This window comes from Acomys minous, assembly GCF_964271855.1.
Source record: "Acomys minous genome assembly, chromosome: 10".
NCBI lineage: Eukaryota > Metazoa > Chordata > Mammalia > Rodentia > Muridae > Acomys > Acomys minous.
In genome coordinates, this window is record NC_140491.1 from 4186940 (window position 1) to 4204591 (window position 17652).

General features: G+C 41.3%; 1 protein-coding gene across 2 annotated transcripts in view; it reads right to left on the reverse strand.

Moving 5' to 3' along the window:
- The window catches only part of GRXCR1 (glutaredoxin and cysteine rich domain containing 1), a 143291-nt gene that overhangs the window by 89047 nt on the left and 36592 nt on the right, over positions 1–17652 (reverse strand). Inside the window, exon 3 of one of the 2 annotated variants that reach the window (XM_084797290.1) lies at positions 11217–11845. The exons of the other annotated variant lie outside the window; for it this stretch is intronic. Within the exon in view, the coding sequence (XP_084653416.1) occupies positions 11357–11845 (489 nt within the window). The 3' untranslated portion in view covers positions 11217–11356. Of the gene's footprint in view, positions 1–11216; positions 11846–17652 lie in introns of those variants that run through there. 2 annotated transcript variants of the gene reach the window in all.

Consider the following 17652-nt stretch of genomic DNA (forward strand, 5'->3'; position numbering starts at 1 on the left):
GCAAGGTACAGTTGCTATAGAGTACATTTTACAACTCATTGAGGATACAGAAGTCGAGCTGATGCCTAGGTAGAACATTCATCCCTGCATTCTAGCCTCCTTAGCACAGGAAGGCACTCTGCATGCTGCCAAAAGAGCATCAAGGCAGCCACAAAGTCTTTGATCTGTACCGATGCTGCCCAGCCTGCAAGATCCGCTAAGACAGTGGTTGGCTCTCAACTTTTATACTGCAGCAACCCTTTGACACAGTTCCTCATGTTGTGGTGACCTCCAACCGTAAAATTATTTTTGTTGCTTCTTCATAACTATAATATTACTACTGTTATGAATTATAACATAAATATCTTATATGCAGGCTATCTGATATGAGACCTCTGATTACAACCCACAGGTTGAGAACCACTGCACTAATGGTGGCACAAAGCTTGTGGGAAGCAACCAGTACCTAATTTTACTTAAGGTACACTCCACAAGAAAGGGCCCATACCTGACACTGCTTGCAGGACCAAGAACCAAGAGACTAGATAGCCCAGAGACCTAGGGTAAAACCAAATACTACTGCTCCCACCAAAAATAAAAATAAAATGGCCCCTATAATAATCTGCTATACTCATAAATCTGTCTTATTCAGCCATCACCAGAAATCTTCCTCCTGCAGCAGATGGAAATGAATAGAGACCCAGAGCCAAATGGTAAACACATACACAGAGAGAGACAGAGAGAGAGAGAGAGAGAGAGAGAGAGAGAGAGAGAGAGAGAGAGAGAGGAGATTTTTAAACACATAACTCTAAACAGGATGTCTCCATCAAATCCCTCCCCATGGCTCAGAAGACCGTGGAAGAGGAAGCAGAAAGCACGTAAAAGCCAAGGAGGGCACCAGGAGAGCGAGGCCCTCTAAATCAACTGAGCAAAGCTCGTATGAGCACACAGAGACTGGAGCAGCACTCACAGGGCATACACGGGTCTCACCAGGTCCTCTGTTCATATAGTATGGCTTCCAGTTTATGAAATTCTTGAGTGTGTGAACTAGTGTGCCTCTGAGTTTTGTGCCTGAATGAAAAAAAAAATAAAATAAAAAGGAAGAATATGTTTGCTACTAGGTATGGTGGAGGAGGTTTATCAGAGATGTGAGGGAAAGCATAGCCAGAGACAGAGACATCTAGAAGAGCCCAGAGTGAACTTGACCCTGAGCCGGGCAACGTGAGAAGAGGCAGAGGGAAGAGGGGAGAGACAGGAGAGTAAAGGGCACACAAAAGGGCAGGCGGCCAAAATAGCTGGACCGCACAGGGAAGGGCAGCTGGGGGAAGGGCAGTCCAGGCCCTGGACTGGAGAGGTTTAGGTTAGTGGGTACATATGCCGCCCATACCCTGTGAGGACTGAGGGATGCTGGGAGAACCTGGCAGCCGTCCACTCTGATATGTTAAACAGGTACCTCAGCCATTTGTCTCTGCTCTGAGATTTACCAGTCCCTTCTCTTGGGCTCTTTTCCTTCTGTTTGCTTTGATCAACTCAAATGTGTTAATTTTTATATTATTTTATTTATTATTAACCCTTAGAAAGCTATTTTCTAGTGAGAGACAGAGAGTGGATTCGGATGAGAAGGGAGGTGGGGAGAAACTGGAAGGAGTAGAGGGAGGGAAACTGTTAGCTGTGAATATATTATGTGAGGAAAAAATCTATTTCCAATACATAAAAATTAGATACTTTCTAACACATACAGACATCCGATAAAAGGTCTTTCTCTTATTCTTCATATGGTACTATACTTTCAAGTAATTAAAAAAAACAAAAAACAAACAAAAACAAAACAAAACAAAACACAAGCTTGTTTGTGACCAGGCAAGCCGAAGGGAGTTTGCTCAAAGCCGCTCTGAGAACGGGTTTGCCTGGCTCTGCGTGCAGAGAGCTTTCTAGCGCTGTTCTCAGATGTGAGGCTGTGAAACTGACTTCCAGCTCAAAGCCTCCAGAGCCCCTGAGGCAACCGGCTTCTGAGACAAGGTGAAAGGACAGAGCTTGCGAATGAACACAGTTGTTGTGTTCTGTGTTTTAATTTTGATCTACATCAGGAAGAAATAAAACCACGTGCAGTGTTGTGTGGAGGCTGCTTTCTCCTTAGATTGCTCCAGCCAGGACAACTGCAGCGTGCACCTTTTCCATGCTTAATTTCTCAACTTTAATTAATTCTTAAATTTTACATATGTGCACTGTATATATGTCATTTCCCCCTCTCTTTCCTCCCTCCAAACCCTCCCTCATCCCCCATCACGCCCTCACGAACCGATGACTTCTTTTCCTGGAATTAGTATTATTACATACACACACATGCGTGCATACGCACATGCATGTACGCGCGCGCGCACACACACAAATTAATATATAAATACAACCTGTAAGTTTAAACTAAATAGTTTAGTGTTGCTCATATGTATGTTTTTAGATCTAAGCACGTGATATCATTTAACCAAGCAGGGGAGTTCATTCCTGGGAAAGACCTATGCTCCTCCAAGAGGACTGATAAGAGTCGGTCATTACTTGCATGCAACTCTTCATCTAGAAGAAGGGCCCTGTGAGATTTTCCCCAGCAACCTTGGCATGTCAACTGCTCCATTTTCCTTTTCTTTATTTACCTTTGATAATGGTGCTGACTGGACTCAGCGTGCCACATATCCTCAGCCAATGTGTCCACAGCCCAAATATACTTTTCTACAGCTTATACAACCGGCATCCAACTACAGGTAGATCATATGAATACTATAGATGACCATAGATAAAACAGATGACTTATTTGCTAGCATTTCATAGCCATTAATAAAAAATTTTTTGCCAGTTTTACTGTCATCCCCTTCTGCCCAGAAGGAGCTTAATCTTGTATCTTGCCTGCCCTGGGGTTTTCTTTTTAACTCTAATAAAGCTGTCCTTGAGTTTGCATTTGAGCTCATTCCTAAATTGTTTTATTAATGAGGCTAGGAACCCCAAGAGGGCACACTAATTTACCCTGTTCCCCTGTATCAAATGGAACCTCAGAAAAAGCCTGTTTTTCATCACATAATTAATCCAGCAAATAGCCTCATCAACTGCCGCTGCCAAACTTCTTTGGTAATGTATCAAACCCTATATGTCCAACCCCTGTCTAGTAGTGTCCTCTGTAGCTTAGAGCTATCCCTGGGGACAAAATCATTCTGGGTTGGTGTACAAAGCATGAATAATCAGCCCAGAAGAGAGTGCATTTGCCTCTGTCCCAGAGAGCGCAGGCTAGGATGTGGAGGGTGACAGATGTGAGGGAGGAAGGGAGGAAAGCAAACACAGGAGGCCTGTGGGTGACTGGCTCCATTGTGAACACTTGACCAAGTAGACAGGGAAGGGCAGCCATGCCATCCACAGCAAGGGAAGGGGCCAGAGCCGAGGCAGGATGTGAAAAAGGGGAACTGGCCTCAGAAAAACTGGTTCTTGTGGTAGAAGCTGATCCAAGTCTAGAGGCAGCCGCAGAGACACCGCCCCCCCCCAGAGAGAAATGCTGCCTCTGGCAGGAAAGCATTCAGTGGTAGGCGGCTTCCCACGCAGACTTAGGTCTAAGGGACACTGTCTGTGGGCAACAGAACTGTGCTAAGATTTACACAGTTGGGTCAGATGTCCTACTTCTGTCCCTGAAAAATCTCCTGAGTTCATATTCTATCTTGCATTTCCAATGTGTGATATTTTTCATAAGAATAAACCAAGGTTCTCTCAGGATAGGAACTGTGTGCTATTAATCTTTGAACTGCCAATGCTTAGTGGGGTTCTTTTCCTCCATAATACCAATTTCATCTTTTAAAACAGGAAAATATATTAATAATATACATTTGGGGAAACATTTTTTAAATTTTTTGAGAACAATATAATTTAATAACTTCTCTCTTTCTTTTATTCTCTCCACACCCTTTCATATGCCCTGCATGGTCTCTTTCAAATTTATGGCCTATATTTTCTTTAATTTTTACTACATACACACATATGTAAGTACATGTATATATGTATATTCCTAATTACACCCTACCTAGTGAATATTACTTGTGTGTGTGTGTTTGTGTGTGTGTGTGTGTGTGTGTGTGTATTCAGGTTGATCATTTGGTATTAGATGTGTGTGTTCTTCCCTAGGGGAACACTATTTCTCCTGCTATCAGCAGTTTAGTAGTGCCTTAACTATAGTTTTTAAAAGAGATTATATAAATAAGAACAGTATTCACTGGGCACTTGTAATTACCCAGATATTGGGCAAATGCTTGTTTTAAAGTAGCTTATTGACGTCATAGAAAATAACTACTACCACTATCTTCTCTTTACCAACAAAGAAACTGGTAAGAACCAATCATGGGCGCACACTCCTGTTAGCCCAGCACTCAGAGAGGTTGAGGCAGGAGGATCTCTGTGAGTTCGAGCCCAGCCTGGTCTACAGATTGAGTTCAGGACAGCCAAGGCTACACAGAGAAACCCTATCTTGAAAAACCAAGAGAAAAAAGAAAGGGAGGAAGGAAGGAAGCAATGGGATGTGTAGAAGTGGATTTCTACAGAATACATAGGAAAAAAAACATATACTGCATCTGAAACCAGGCCATCTCCCTCCAGAGCACACTGCTGTTACTCACTAAAGGAGGACAAATAAGCACATTAATCATTTAAGATACTACTAGAGAGTAATCTCACCAAGAAAAATGGGCCTTTGGTTCCCAAACCCCAGAGTTTCCTCTTACTTCTGAGTAACTGTGAGAACGGTGTTGTCAAAAGCCTGGGCTCCCTGGGAAAGAGGCGGTGGGAGAGCTTCAGGGGATGTGCACAGCACCAGGAGCACGTTATAGGGCTGAGGACAGTGATGGAGATAATTGCATCAGGACCATTTTTGCAGCTCTCCTGGACCCTCACTGTGTTATCCGTGAGTAGGGAACTCTATGAACAGAAATTCTAGTCCACTCTGAAAAGTAAGAGCTAAGCACTGCTGTAAATCCGATACAGAAAAGTCAAGTTGAATAATGTCCTGTGCATTCACCAGTGTACATAGAGGAGAGGAGGAAATGAGAGAAAAAGACTCGGTCAATCAGTGTTGGCAGTCACCCAATTTATCCCAGTCCCTGTGTCTATTTCAAATCTTCTTGGCTTCCGTCATCAGGCGAGTTCCATGCCCAGAAATCCTTTATACGGCCTAAAAAAAGCCTCGTTGGAAAGATCAACTTACAACTGAATCACAGAACCCTGGTTTCTCATGATAAGTAGAAGCCTTGGAGATGAAAGAAAGGGATGGATATATAGAAAGAAAGATCGTGGTATGATATAGATAGATGTATATATTTCATAATTAGGTAACAGCTGTGAAAGTTGGGATAACCTTCCCCTCAGAGTTCATGCGGAAGAGGAGACAGAAAGGTTGCAAGAGTCAGAGGGCAAGGGTGACTACAGGGAAACCGTGACTGCCACACACTGCAGGACACGTGAACTTGGAGAGGCTGTGGCCCTGTGCACAGGGTCAAGCCTGGGGGGCCCCAGCACTGAGGGAGGTGGACACAAGCCCCCCATCGCCAATCAGAAGGCACATCTAAGGGTCAACGACTCACGGATGAAAAATTAATTTTGTCCAATGGAGTCTCACTGAGCCTACAAACCACACTTAATAACAGGCTGCATACCCAGTAGCAGACGGCCCACACAAAGTGAACGCAATAGTATTTTTAGAGGTTTTTGGGGGTTTTTGTTTGTTTGTTTGTTTGTTTGTTTGTTTTTGGCGGCATAATGCTTCGGGCTTCTTTTCTACTTTACTAGTCTTTTGATTATATATTATGGTTTTTGATTTTGTGTTTTTATTAATTTTGGTTTCTGTATTACATATTTCTGTGTATATTTGTTTCTTTTGCTTTTTATTTGTCGTTTTTATTTTTATTTTTGTTTGTTTTCTAAAGAAAGAGAGAAAAAAGGTTTGCAGTTGGATGGGTAAAGAGGTGGGAAAGATCTGGGAGGAGATGAAGGAAGGGGAGCTGTGATCAGAATATGTTGTATGAGAAAATTATTTTCAATACAAATAGAAAGTTGGGGCTAATTAAGATAATTTGTAAAACCTGTCCCAATCTTCCTTTTTTTTTTTTTTAACTTTTTGGTGAAGTTATAAAGACATGTGAAATCACTGTGGAAGGTTGGTTTATGTGAGGTTAAATGTTGAATATTTCTTTTAATTGGAAAGTATTAGCTGACTGTATAATTAGGCCTGACCAAGCTTCAAAGCAGTGAACCTTCAGCCCCTCGGCTCCTGCATCATCCTCTGGGCTGCGGCAGAAGCTGCTTGAGTCCCAGATCCCCATCGGCTGCGGGAGCCTCGGCTGACCCACTGTCTTCTTGTCATGAGAACGACCCTGCTTCCCTAGAAGTCACGACTCACACCCTCCAACTACCGAATTGGGGCCTTTAGCTATTCGGAACACCTGAAACCCAGTAACATAGAATGGAAAGAAAGTTGTTTGGGCTTACGGTCCTGGGAGCCGGGAGGTCCAAGCCTGGGCAGGTGAATCCAATGACAGTTTCATGCTGCTTCGTAAGATGGGAGAAAGAGGAAGGAGGGAGAGAGCACGTGAGCTTGAGACGAAAGAGAGACGAGCTGCTGAGATTGCTGGCTACTGCTCCGAGGGAACGAAGAACTCACTCTGAAGGTCCCACCTCAAACCAGCCTCCACTGCATGCACCTTTAAATCCTGTCACAACGAAGAAGTAATGTCCCAACACGTGAAGATTCTAGGTAGCCTGGTGATACCATAGTGTACACACACTCACACACACCACTCACATGCATACACGCACACACTTGCACACACATACACACTCACACATGTGCACACACACTCGCATACACACACTCACACACATACACACACACACTCACACACACACCTCCCAAATGAGTGTGCTTTTCACAACACAAAGTCCCTTCCTTCCTTCCCTGTAATCTCTAAGTCTTAATTCATTCCAGGCTCAATTCAAAAGCCCAGAGTTCTGTTTAAGACTAAAGGAAAATGACTTCCAGCTAGAAACCTGTAAGATCAGAGCAGGTCATCTGCCTGCAAAATGCAGTTAGGAAATGAGTAACAGACGCTGCCATTCCAAAGGTGGGATATGGGAAATCTGGAAAAGGAGAAAGAACAAGAGAAGAAAGAGGAAGAAGAGAGGAAACGAGGAGGAAGAAGATACCTTTAAAAAGAAACAAGTAGAAACAACTCCAAGAAGGAGCAAACATTAAGAAGGCAGGTATAACACATGGCATTTAGCAGTATACAATCAAGTGACAGCAACGTTACACAAGCCTTCAGGGCCTAGTGACTCTCATCCTGAATAAAATTTTTTTGCCTTGGCAAGAGTAATGCATAAGAGTCATCCTTAAAGAACGTGATAAGGGGATCTGTGGGATGTCTGATCCTGATGTGGACTTAGTCAAAGGTACTGTTCATCAGATGTCTTCTTTTCCTTCCGTATTTTTCTCTTCTTTCCATAATGCTATTCATTTAACTTTATTAATGACTAATAGTTAGTAAGAAACAATTGATTCCTTATTGCCAATGCTTACCTTTAAATCCATTCCTTTTTACTCTCAAGGTATTTGCTGTTTCGTTCTGATAATTTGTCACAATCAAAATTATCAACATGGAACAACAAATACCCAAAATATAATAAATACAGAGAGAAAACTAGCAAGTATGTATAATAAAAATAGGTGATTTGTTCTATTTAAAATTTTAATCTCATGAATCTGATCACCAAGAAAAGAGATGCAAATTAGTCACAAGTCAACATCCCAGGAGTATACAGTGAACCTCAAAACGTTAGCCTTAAACTACACTGACAGATAATGTATGGCCTTCACACTCTCCTAGTGTGATCTGCTTAAGGAGAGTTGACCTCCATAGGATTTTGAGATTTAAAGCCTTTTCTTGTAAAAGTTTTTGCTCTGGGAAATCACACCCCAAGGTGTTTCCGTGACATTGCGTGTTAGCCATCTGTTAGACACTAGTTGCTTAGGAATAAGGGCCCAACTGTTGAAGCCAAGCACACAGGCAGACACATATGTAACTTACCATTTGTAAACCTCTGAGGTACTCAGTACTCAGTACTCTTCTGCTGCTCTGAAAACCAACAAAGCTGAGTGAAATAAACCACTATGCAGGCGTTGCTCGCTCGTGAGTCTGAAGTTCCCGGCAGTCTGGCTGAACAAGGCTGCGTGCTACAGAGCTGGCTTCAGCCTACTAGTGGCATCTAGGTCTATGTCTCCCTCGTGCTTCTGGGACAACTGGGTTTGGGGAAACACGTCCTTGTTGTGATAGTGGCAACAACGTAGAAAGTATGAGTATAATCATTCATGTTAACTTTGAGCCTCCAGATGTCTGTTACTATCTTATCAGCCAACACCAATATCAAAAATTTAGAGTTGCATTCTGCTTACAAGTAGCCATGACACATGTATGGCTCCTCTACATGGAAACAAAATAGTATGGGGCATGATTCTAGTCTGTTACACATGATTCTAGTCTGTTACACAACTTTAATATCCTCTTGACCAAATTACCTTAACCTCCGAAAGACTAGACAGGATAATAAGTAATAAAGCACTCATAGCATAATCCCTACAAGATGTAAGCATGTTCTTCTTCACGACAAAAAGGATTTTGTAAACACTGAGATCCATACACATGGGTGTAGTGACTCCTGATGGCTACAACTAAATACAAGAGAAAAAGAACTTACAGGGGACAGGGTTTGCTTGGCTGACACTTGCTGAGATTTCTGTCAGTGTTACTTGTGCTCATTTCTTACTTTCAGATTCCTGTTTAAGGCACGATCGTAGCAAGAAGCATCTGGCGGAGTGAAATGGCTTTAATTCATGATGGCAAGACAGTGAGGTGAAACATAATAATGCACAAGGGCAAAGCGTATGCAAAAAGTTCAGTCCCAATTGACCTGTTACTCTAAGTATTTGATTTCTTTCAATGGCACTAATCTCTTCAGCAGCCACACCTCTCCAACTTATAGGTTCCTTCCCTTTAGAAGCTTTAAGTGTCTAACAGCTTTCTACTCTGCTCTTTCATCTTCATTCTCACTGTGAATCAGGCGTCATGCCACCAACAGTAACCACGGCATGACCTGAATGCACTGCCACCACCAGGTTAAGCAGCTCATTACCTTTAAATGTGCCCGGACACAAAGTCTCTTGGGCATGGCCTAAGTATAGAAGGTTTCCTCACAATGTGGCATGAATGTTCTAGTCCAGTTCCCAACAGAGTCTCTGATCCCATGTGGAACCTCAAGAGCACACTCTCCACTGTCTCTATTTCTGCCAGCACTTTTGTCCTCCGAGATCACCACAGTCTTCCACTAAGCTGCACTTGCAACATTCTTGGGCTTCGCTAATGCACACTTCCAAGCCATTCCAAGCTCTTCCTGAGGAGCAACGCCAACATCTCTGAACACCATCACTGAGTATAGTCCCAGCAGTGACTCCACTAGTCAGTCCAAGTTTATCTATAAGTAAGCCTTCTGGTACCGTGACAAATAAACACGAGGAAGGCAGCTTGCTTAGGGAGGGAAAGGTTTAACTGGCCTCACACTTCTCACAGGTTTCAGTCCATGGGCTCTTGGCTGTGTTGCTTCTTGGCCAGTGGTGAGAAACAGCATCACGTCAGTGAGAATGCAGTAGCTCAGCTCATAACGACCGTGAAGTAAAGGGAGAGAACATGAAGGTGTTAGGCAAAAATAAAGCTGCAAAGCGTTCCCTAGTGACCTACTTTTACCAGGTCCCGGGTGTCATTGCCTCTGCACCTCCAGTGTCCACCTCCAGCAGCTGGAGACCAAGTCTTTAACATATGAGTTTTGAGGAATCATTCCAGATCCTAATGATAATGGTAGCCTGTCTTCGATTATTTGAGTGAGCCCAGAGCAGTCACGAATGCTTATACGTGGTAAAGAAGGAAAGTCAGAAAAAACAAACTAATGGAAGCTGGAGTGAGACTTATCCAGAGCTAAGAGCAAAGAAATGTGGGAACCCTCTGGAAGCTGGGGGTGGGGGAAGTGTTATGCTCTCTAGGGCTTCAGCGGGGTTGCTATGCCAAAACCATGATGTAATCCTGTAACAATCCTATATCACTCAGGCTTTTGGTCACGATAACCATAAAGTAATATATCTGCGTTTAAACCACAAAGCCAACGGAGATCCATTTCAGCACCAATAGAAGACTACCATATTGCGATGAGCAGTGATTGCTGTTCACCCCATTTTAAGCATAGGTATTATAAACCTCAAGTTTTATATGATCAGCTTGATTTGACCTGAGCGCCAAAGCTCCAGCTCTCTATCCAGGCAGGATGCTGTGAGTCCTGGGCCAATGGACACACGCGAATGTTTAACTGTAACAGGTTGGAAGGAGTTCAGAAAAATCTTTATTACAGGGAGGGCAGTTGTTTCTTCCAGATGCCACGCAAACACAGAGCCGATAGCTGCCCAACGAAGGTACCACTGAGATTCCCACAAGGGCATATGAACCCAGCTCCATACTCTAGCAGTAATATGCAAATAAGAGTGGAGGCTCAGCATCGTTGTCAGGTACAAAGAGTCTCCATGCTGTTATGGCTTTCACCCATCAAGCTAACTCCTCTCAAGCTTTAGACCCATCGACTTCCCTTGGATTCACAGCCCATGCAGTTCCTCTCACCACTGTACCTAAGACAGGCCCCCAGCTTGCTGCTCGGACCCTCTAGCTGCCACTTCTCTTTTCCTATAAGCTACCTGGGGCAGATCAAGACACTACTTTCACTGCCACACTTCCCTTGTGGACTAACCAAGCTTCGACAGGCTCTCCATGTAGAAAAGTTACAGAGCAAGAATTTTTTAAAATAGAGGAAAGGAAAGATAGCAATTCCATCCTGTTGCTTAGACATCGATAAGGTATTGAATACAGCTATTATTGTTTATTAAATTTTTTTAAAAGTTACAAGCAAAATTAAAATATATTTCTCTCCCAAAGAAAATATTAGAAGGCATCATTTGTCAAAAGTCATGTGCGATGATAGTTATAGGAAAAATAAACTTGAGAAGCGAGACCTCAAATCATTAGTGTATTTGTGCACACAAATAAAACTTAATTAAAATTTTCTGCATATTTTATTTTGTTCATAATTTTATAAGTGTCCTCTAGGAAATAAGGACTCAGGCATTGGCATATTTGTATACACATACAATTTTATAGAGTAAATGCTTATATTATTACTCTTGTACAAATTTTGAAATAGATCAGAAACTCTGTCAGCTTGAGGCAAGCCATCAGCAGGAGCCGCCTTGCTCAGCTGTTACACTGCTTTCTTAAAGTCTGGAATCGTATGCCCAGTCTTCCAGTTCACTGATTCTCCCTTCAGCTTTATCAAGTCTTCTGTTGAAACTTGTCGTTGAATTTGCCAGTTCACTTATCGTATTCTTTACTTCTAGGATTTTTATCTTGAAATGATTAACTTTTATTTCCCTGTCAAACATCTCGTGTTGATCATGGATTATTTCCCGAATTTCGCTGAGCTTCTTGTCTGTATTTTCTCGTAATTCTCTGAACTTACTTAGAAGGACAATTCTGAATTGTTTGTCTGTCATTTCATAAATCTCTGTTTCATCGTGGTCTGCTTGTAGAGCGTTCTTGGTTTCTTCTGATGGTGCCATGTTTCTCTGGTTTTTTGCCATCCGAGTGTCCTTATGCTGATGCCTGCACATGTGGTGAGACAGTGGCCTCTTCGAACCTTTGTTGACGCTCTTTGGTGGCACTAGATCTTTACTAATTCTAGACCGGGATTCTGGATGGGCCGGCTGATGGCAACCCGACATTGAGATTTTCCAATCAGAGGAGAAAAAGAAAAAAGAATGAAAAGGAATGAGGAAAGCTTAAGTGATTTATAGTACAGCATCTAAAGATGGAGGAGAGATAGGAACAGAAAGCTGACTTTCAGAAGTAACAGCATGAAACTTTCCAAACTTACAGAAAGATATAAATATCAGGGTACAAAAAAAAATGAAAGAATACCAGTCACATTTAACCAAACTAAAACCACAAGAAGCCATATTCCAATCAAACTATCAATGCCCAGACTCTAAGAGAGGGTTCTGAAAGCAACAACACAAAGAAGGGAATACAATACAGGAAACTGCCTATCTAGCAAACATCTCGGCAGAAACGTTACAAGGCATGAAGGGTGATGGGCATACACGCTCAAGGTACTGAGGGGGTGATGGAGTGCTGCTGACCGAGAACACTGCCCTCTTCAAGTATCCCATTCAGACATAAAGGAGGAACAAAGACCTTCTCAGACACACAACAGAGAGAGCTTGTGGCTGAGCTTGTCTTGTACATATCAGTGGTAGATGTAAGCAGTGAACTGAACTCAGAAACCTTAATATTATATTCTAATATGAAATTTTAAAAGCAAATTTATTAAAGAAACGGAGTGTCACTCAAACATGACAACATATGTTCAACCCCAGCATTCACACAAAAAGCCAGTCAGAGTGGCTTCCACTTTTAATGCCCCACATAGAAACGGAAAGGCAGGTGGATCTCTGAAGTTCATTGGCTGCCCAGCATAGCCAAATGAGTGAAGCACTGGTCCCGTAGAGAGATTCTATCTCAAAAAAATAATATGGACAGAATCTGAGGAAATATCTAAGGTTGAACTCTGACTTCCACATGGCATAGGTGACCACTTGCACACACTTACATGTACATATATACCTCAAAAGAAAAATCATGACCACAATGAATCATTAAGAAATATATAAAACACAGTTATAAATTATTAATATATATATCATCAAAAAAACTCAATGTGGGAGGAGCAGCAGAGTGAAAATGTGGAATATTTTATGACTACAATCAAGCTGCTATCAGATTAAAATCTCCATTGTAACTACATGTTTTTGTATGTACCATAGTAACCACAAGGCAAAAAACACAATGATACACTAAAAACAGAAGAGCAATAGCCTAAAAAACAAGGTACTTGAGGAAAAATCATGATAACCACAGAAAACATCATAAGAATAAGCCAATTCCGAATAATGTACGAAATGACAGTTGTATTTCCTTGTCTGTCAATAATTACCTTGAATATAAGTAGAATAATTCTGCAATTAAAAGACATAGAGTAGGTGCCTGCATTAAAAACAAAAACCAAGACTCAACTATTTTGAATGCAAATGAAACTTACTTTACCTGTAAAGAAATATGTCAGCTGAAAGTGAAAGGATGGAAAATAATCTTCCACCTAAACAAAGACCAACAGACAGCCAGAGGGTCTGTTCGTAAGGTAAGGTAAGTAGACCTTACCACCAAAAACTGTAAAAAAAAAAAAAAAAAAAAAAAAAAAAGATGCCACAGTGATAGCTACATAACACAGAGGTTAGCTTAACCAGATAACAATTGTAAATAAGTGTAGACCCAAAACCTGAGATCTGGAAACATAAACCAAAAACGGATGGATGCAAAGGAAGATTTGAGCCGTATTAAAGAGGACTTCAGTATTTCACCCTCTGCGGTGGACAGACTCTAGAATGCCCACGCAGAATATTATCAAGGAAACATATTTAAACTGTACTCTAGACAAAACAGACCTTACAGATATTTGCAGAACATTCCACTCAATAGCTATAGGATACACACAACAACACTGATAGCCTTTCAGGCTAGCTGAAATTAAGCCTAACGATGTGTAAATACTACATCTCAGACACGGGATATCGAATACTGGCCTTGCAGAGAGTAGCATGGTGGTTAGCAGACACTTGAGTGACTGTCACGAACTGAGAAGTGTAGAGCTGTTGGCCAAGGGCTGCAAAGTCACAGCTCAATAGGGAGGACGTGTTTAAATTGCATGAATAGGCAGATAACTAGAGACAGAAAGATGATAAGCCATTTCTTACAGCAAAGGAAAATTGTGGAGAAAGGAAAGGCAGGAGAGGGTGAGAGAAGGGAGAACGGATGCTTTCACATTTTCTGTTAGCCATTCTTAAGTAGTATGTAAATAATGTATGCACAGCTTTGTAAACTCACTAACAACACCTGATGGTACACTTTAAATGGGCAAATTAAATCATGCATGATTATTTCTCAATAAAGACAATGACAGAAAATGTGGTTGGAGGGGTGTTGGGCCCGATGCCTGATGATGTGGTTACTCTCTGTTGGTTACAAGGCCTCTTGCTGCGTGCATGTGTGCATCTGTGTGTGTGTGTGTGTGCGTGTGTTCAGCATGTTGTTTTGGAGTCTGAGGTCAGGCAGATTCCTAAGGTTGAGGTCATGTAACCAAAAACAACGTGACACAAATTAAAATGTCATGGCAATAGAGAAGAGTCTCACAACTTGGGGAGAGCAAGTGATATTGATGGAGCTAAAGGAAAAGTAAATGCTAATTTTCTGAAGACCTGTAAGATTAGAATTAAAAGTCCTTGATTATACAGATTAACCTACAGTCCTCAGTCTACAAGGCAGAGTTAAACTATAAATAACATACATACGTGCATACATACATACACACACCTATATGCCTTATAAGGTACATAAAACCTACATATATAATGTAACACACACACACACACACACACACACACACACACACACACACACACACACACACACTGGAATGATCTACTAACAGAAAATCAGAAGAAGAAAAAATATAAACATTCAATAAATTAAGAACAAGTAGCAGAAAATATTATTTCAACAAGATGCAGGGAAACCTTTGAAGATGGGAAGTAAAGTCAGATTTACAGATAAATCCTTTCAGAAGCTGCTTTGCACCATCATGCACAGTACAGCACTGGGAAGGTCAGGCCCTCTGCTTCCGGGTAAGTACGCAATGGTGTCTTTACATTGGTGAGGAGAATCAGAACTGAGAGAAGGAGGCGAGCAAGCCCACATAGCTCCTGCGCGCGGACTCCAGCCCTACCTTAAACAGGAAGTCTCCAAGTGAGGTGGGACAGAGGGGGACAACCATCAAGTGCCTTTCACTTAATTTGCTAACAGTTTGCACAAAAGGAAGTGTGAATGATAATTCTTAAAAATCATTCTCAAGAGGGGCATAGCAATGATAACTATGTTTCTCTCACAAAATTTTGAGTACAGCTAAGATGCTTCCTGAGGCTCTACAAGGTGTCTAATGTTATCAAGAGTAAAGAAAAGGCTAGGCGGTGGTGGCACACGCCTTTAATCCCAGCACTCAGGAGGCAGACACAGGCTGATCTCTGTGAGATAGAGGCCAGCCTGGTCTACAGAATCCAGGACAGCCAGGGCTACACAGGGAAACCCTGTCTAGAGAAAAGAAAAAGAAATGGGGTAAAGAAAAGTTGGTCATGGTACTCTACGGTCTGTCAGTCTGTCATCCTTTAAGTAACATGCAAGCAGCAGTCCAGCTCAGTTTGGAAGCCTTGTTTTTCCTGGATTTTAGAACATAACTCATGAGTTTTCTGAGTGCAACTGTCTAAGATATTTGGGATCATTACCAGACACCCTAGGGTTCATACCTAATTCCTGATAACTGAGAAGGCAGTGTATTCATGCAAGTTGTCTGGAACAATTTTGCTGAACAAATGACATTTTAAATTATACAAATTAATTTTTCTTATATAGAAAAAAGAGTTCCAAAATAACTAATTTGCTGATATAAGAAACTGCTCTGTAAGATTCCTGTGAGGAATTAATACGTCAGCACACATATGTAATATGACTATTGCCCGATGTTGAATACTTAATCATTACTAAGTATGATTACTGTTGTTTATGCAGAATGCTGAAAATAAGCAATCAGGATCACAGAGTCATCCAGAGTAGCCTGGGGAATAGTAGTACAATTGCCAGACCTGCATCTATAAAGCAGAGATGAAAAAAGTGCCTCCAGAAACTCGGACTATCATCCATCCTAACTTAGTGCAAAGAAAGTCTGAAATTCACTCAGGCTTTCTTGAGGCAAAACCTTGAAATCTCATAACAATTTAATCAGTTAGAAAGAATGTTGTTGATAGTTTTTAATACTCCTGGAATTGAACAAATGCTCCTATGTCTGCAGAACTTCCCTAGATGAAAACCAAAGATTTTTTAAAAATGATAAACTTTAAAACCTCACAACCAAATGATAAAAATTTGAAAGACTAGATCATATTATAATATGATATATGTAGTCTTATAAATTAAATATATGCATTCATTACAAAATTTTAAAAAGTAAATTTGAGCATTTTTATATTTGAAATTGTGCTGTTAAAAGAGTAAAGGGGCAAATGTAAGAATTCATGTATTATTGACTTTGAACTAGATACTTGATCTATAACAGTAACACATGCGATATCAAGTAGTACAGATCGCATGCATTGTAATAATTCTGTCCAACAATTATTATGAAAAAGAATGATTTTTTAATTATCATAGGGGACTTAATAATTTCCTTGCTTCCTTCATAATTTTTTAGGAAAAACATACAAGAAAGCCCTGTGCATGATGCAAACTGCTACATCAGCATATCACTCTTTTGTCTTAAAACTTTAAAATGCTTCTTGGTACAGCGACAATCACAGGAAATATAAATTTGTGCATGCAGACAATAATATATATTCAAAATCCTCCTTTGGGCTCATTTTCTTTAATAATCTTAAATTTGGAAAAGAGGAAATTAAATTTATGGAAACTAAAATGGTGTATTCCACAAGAATATGCTTGCATAGTTTGAGGACAGGGTCAAGGAATGATAACCACCTAAGATAAACACCCCTAACAATCTGCTGGCACACCTAAAAGCCCTAATTATCTGCATCGCAGATCCACACCAGGACAGCTGCAGCTACGGCCAAGGAGTACCTCAATTAAATCCTGCAAACTGGGCCTTAAGAGCTGTGTGTCACTCAGCAACCTTATACTTTTTTTTTTTTAATGTGACAACTGACTAGCTGGCAAGAAGAGGAAGAAGTGGTGGGGCTTCTGTAAATGTTTCCAAGAGTCAGAAGTGGAATCACCTTACTAGATAGAAAATACCCTTACAGTAGAATTGCTAGCACTATAGAGGAGCACCCGCCTCAGACTGCACTGGGAACCCCTGTGGGCGTGTCCTACATCCACTAAATGATGAGTTCAGCCGTGTCTAGGAAGCACGGCTTGTCTTCAGCTCCAGGATGGTCTTTCCAGTAACCTGACCTGGTTACAGTCTCTCCTTCATGTACGTCTCCTTCACTTCTCCCATTAACTGTTAGCAGCATAAGCAATGGGAAGGGGCCTTATTTTACCCTGGGAAGTCGGTGAATTATCATCAAACTCAGATGTACATAAGAATAAACCAGAAAGCTTTTAACAGAAGCAAACACCAAGCTTTAGTTTGAGAGTTTCTTAACCGATGCATGTTTCCAGGCTAAAACTAGATTTAAAAATTTTAGATTTCCAGGTTAGCCTCTCTCAGCATTATTGCCTTCTTGATACCTGTGGGAAGGTTGTTGGTGGTGGTGGTTTTTTGTTTGTTTGTTTAGGGTCAGCCTATGGATTTGGAGACCTATAATCTATACCAACTGGAGATGCTTGAATGATTCACTTGATCACCACCCTTCTGCCCAGCGCCCTGGCCACCAGGTGAGCGGGTCCC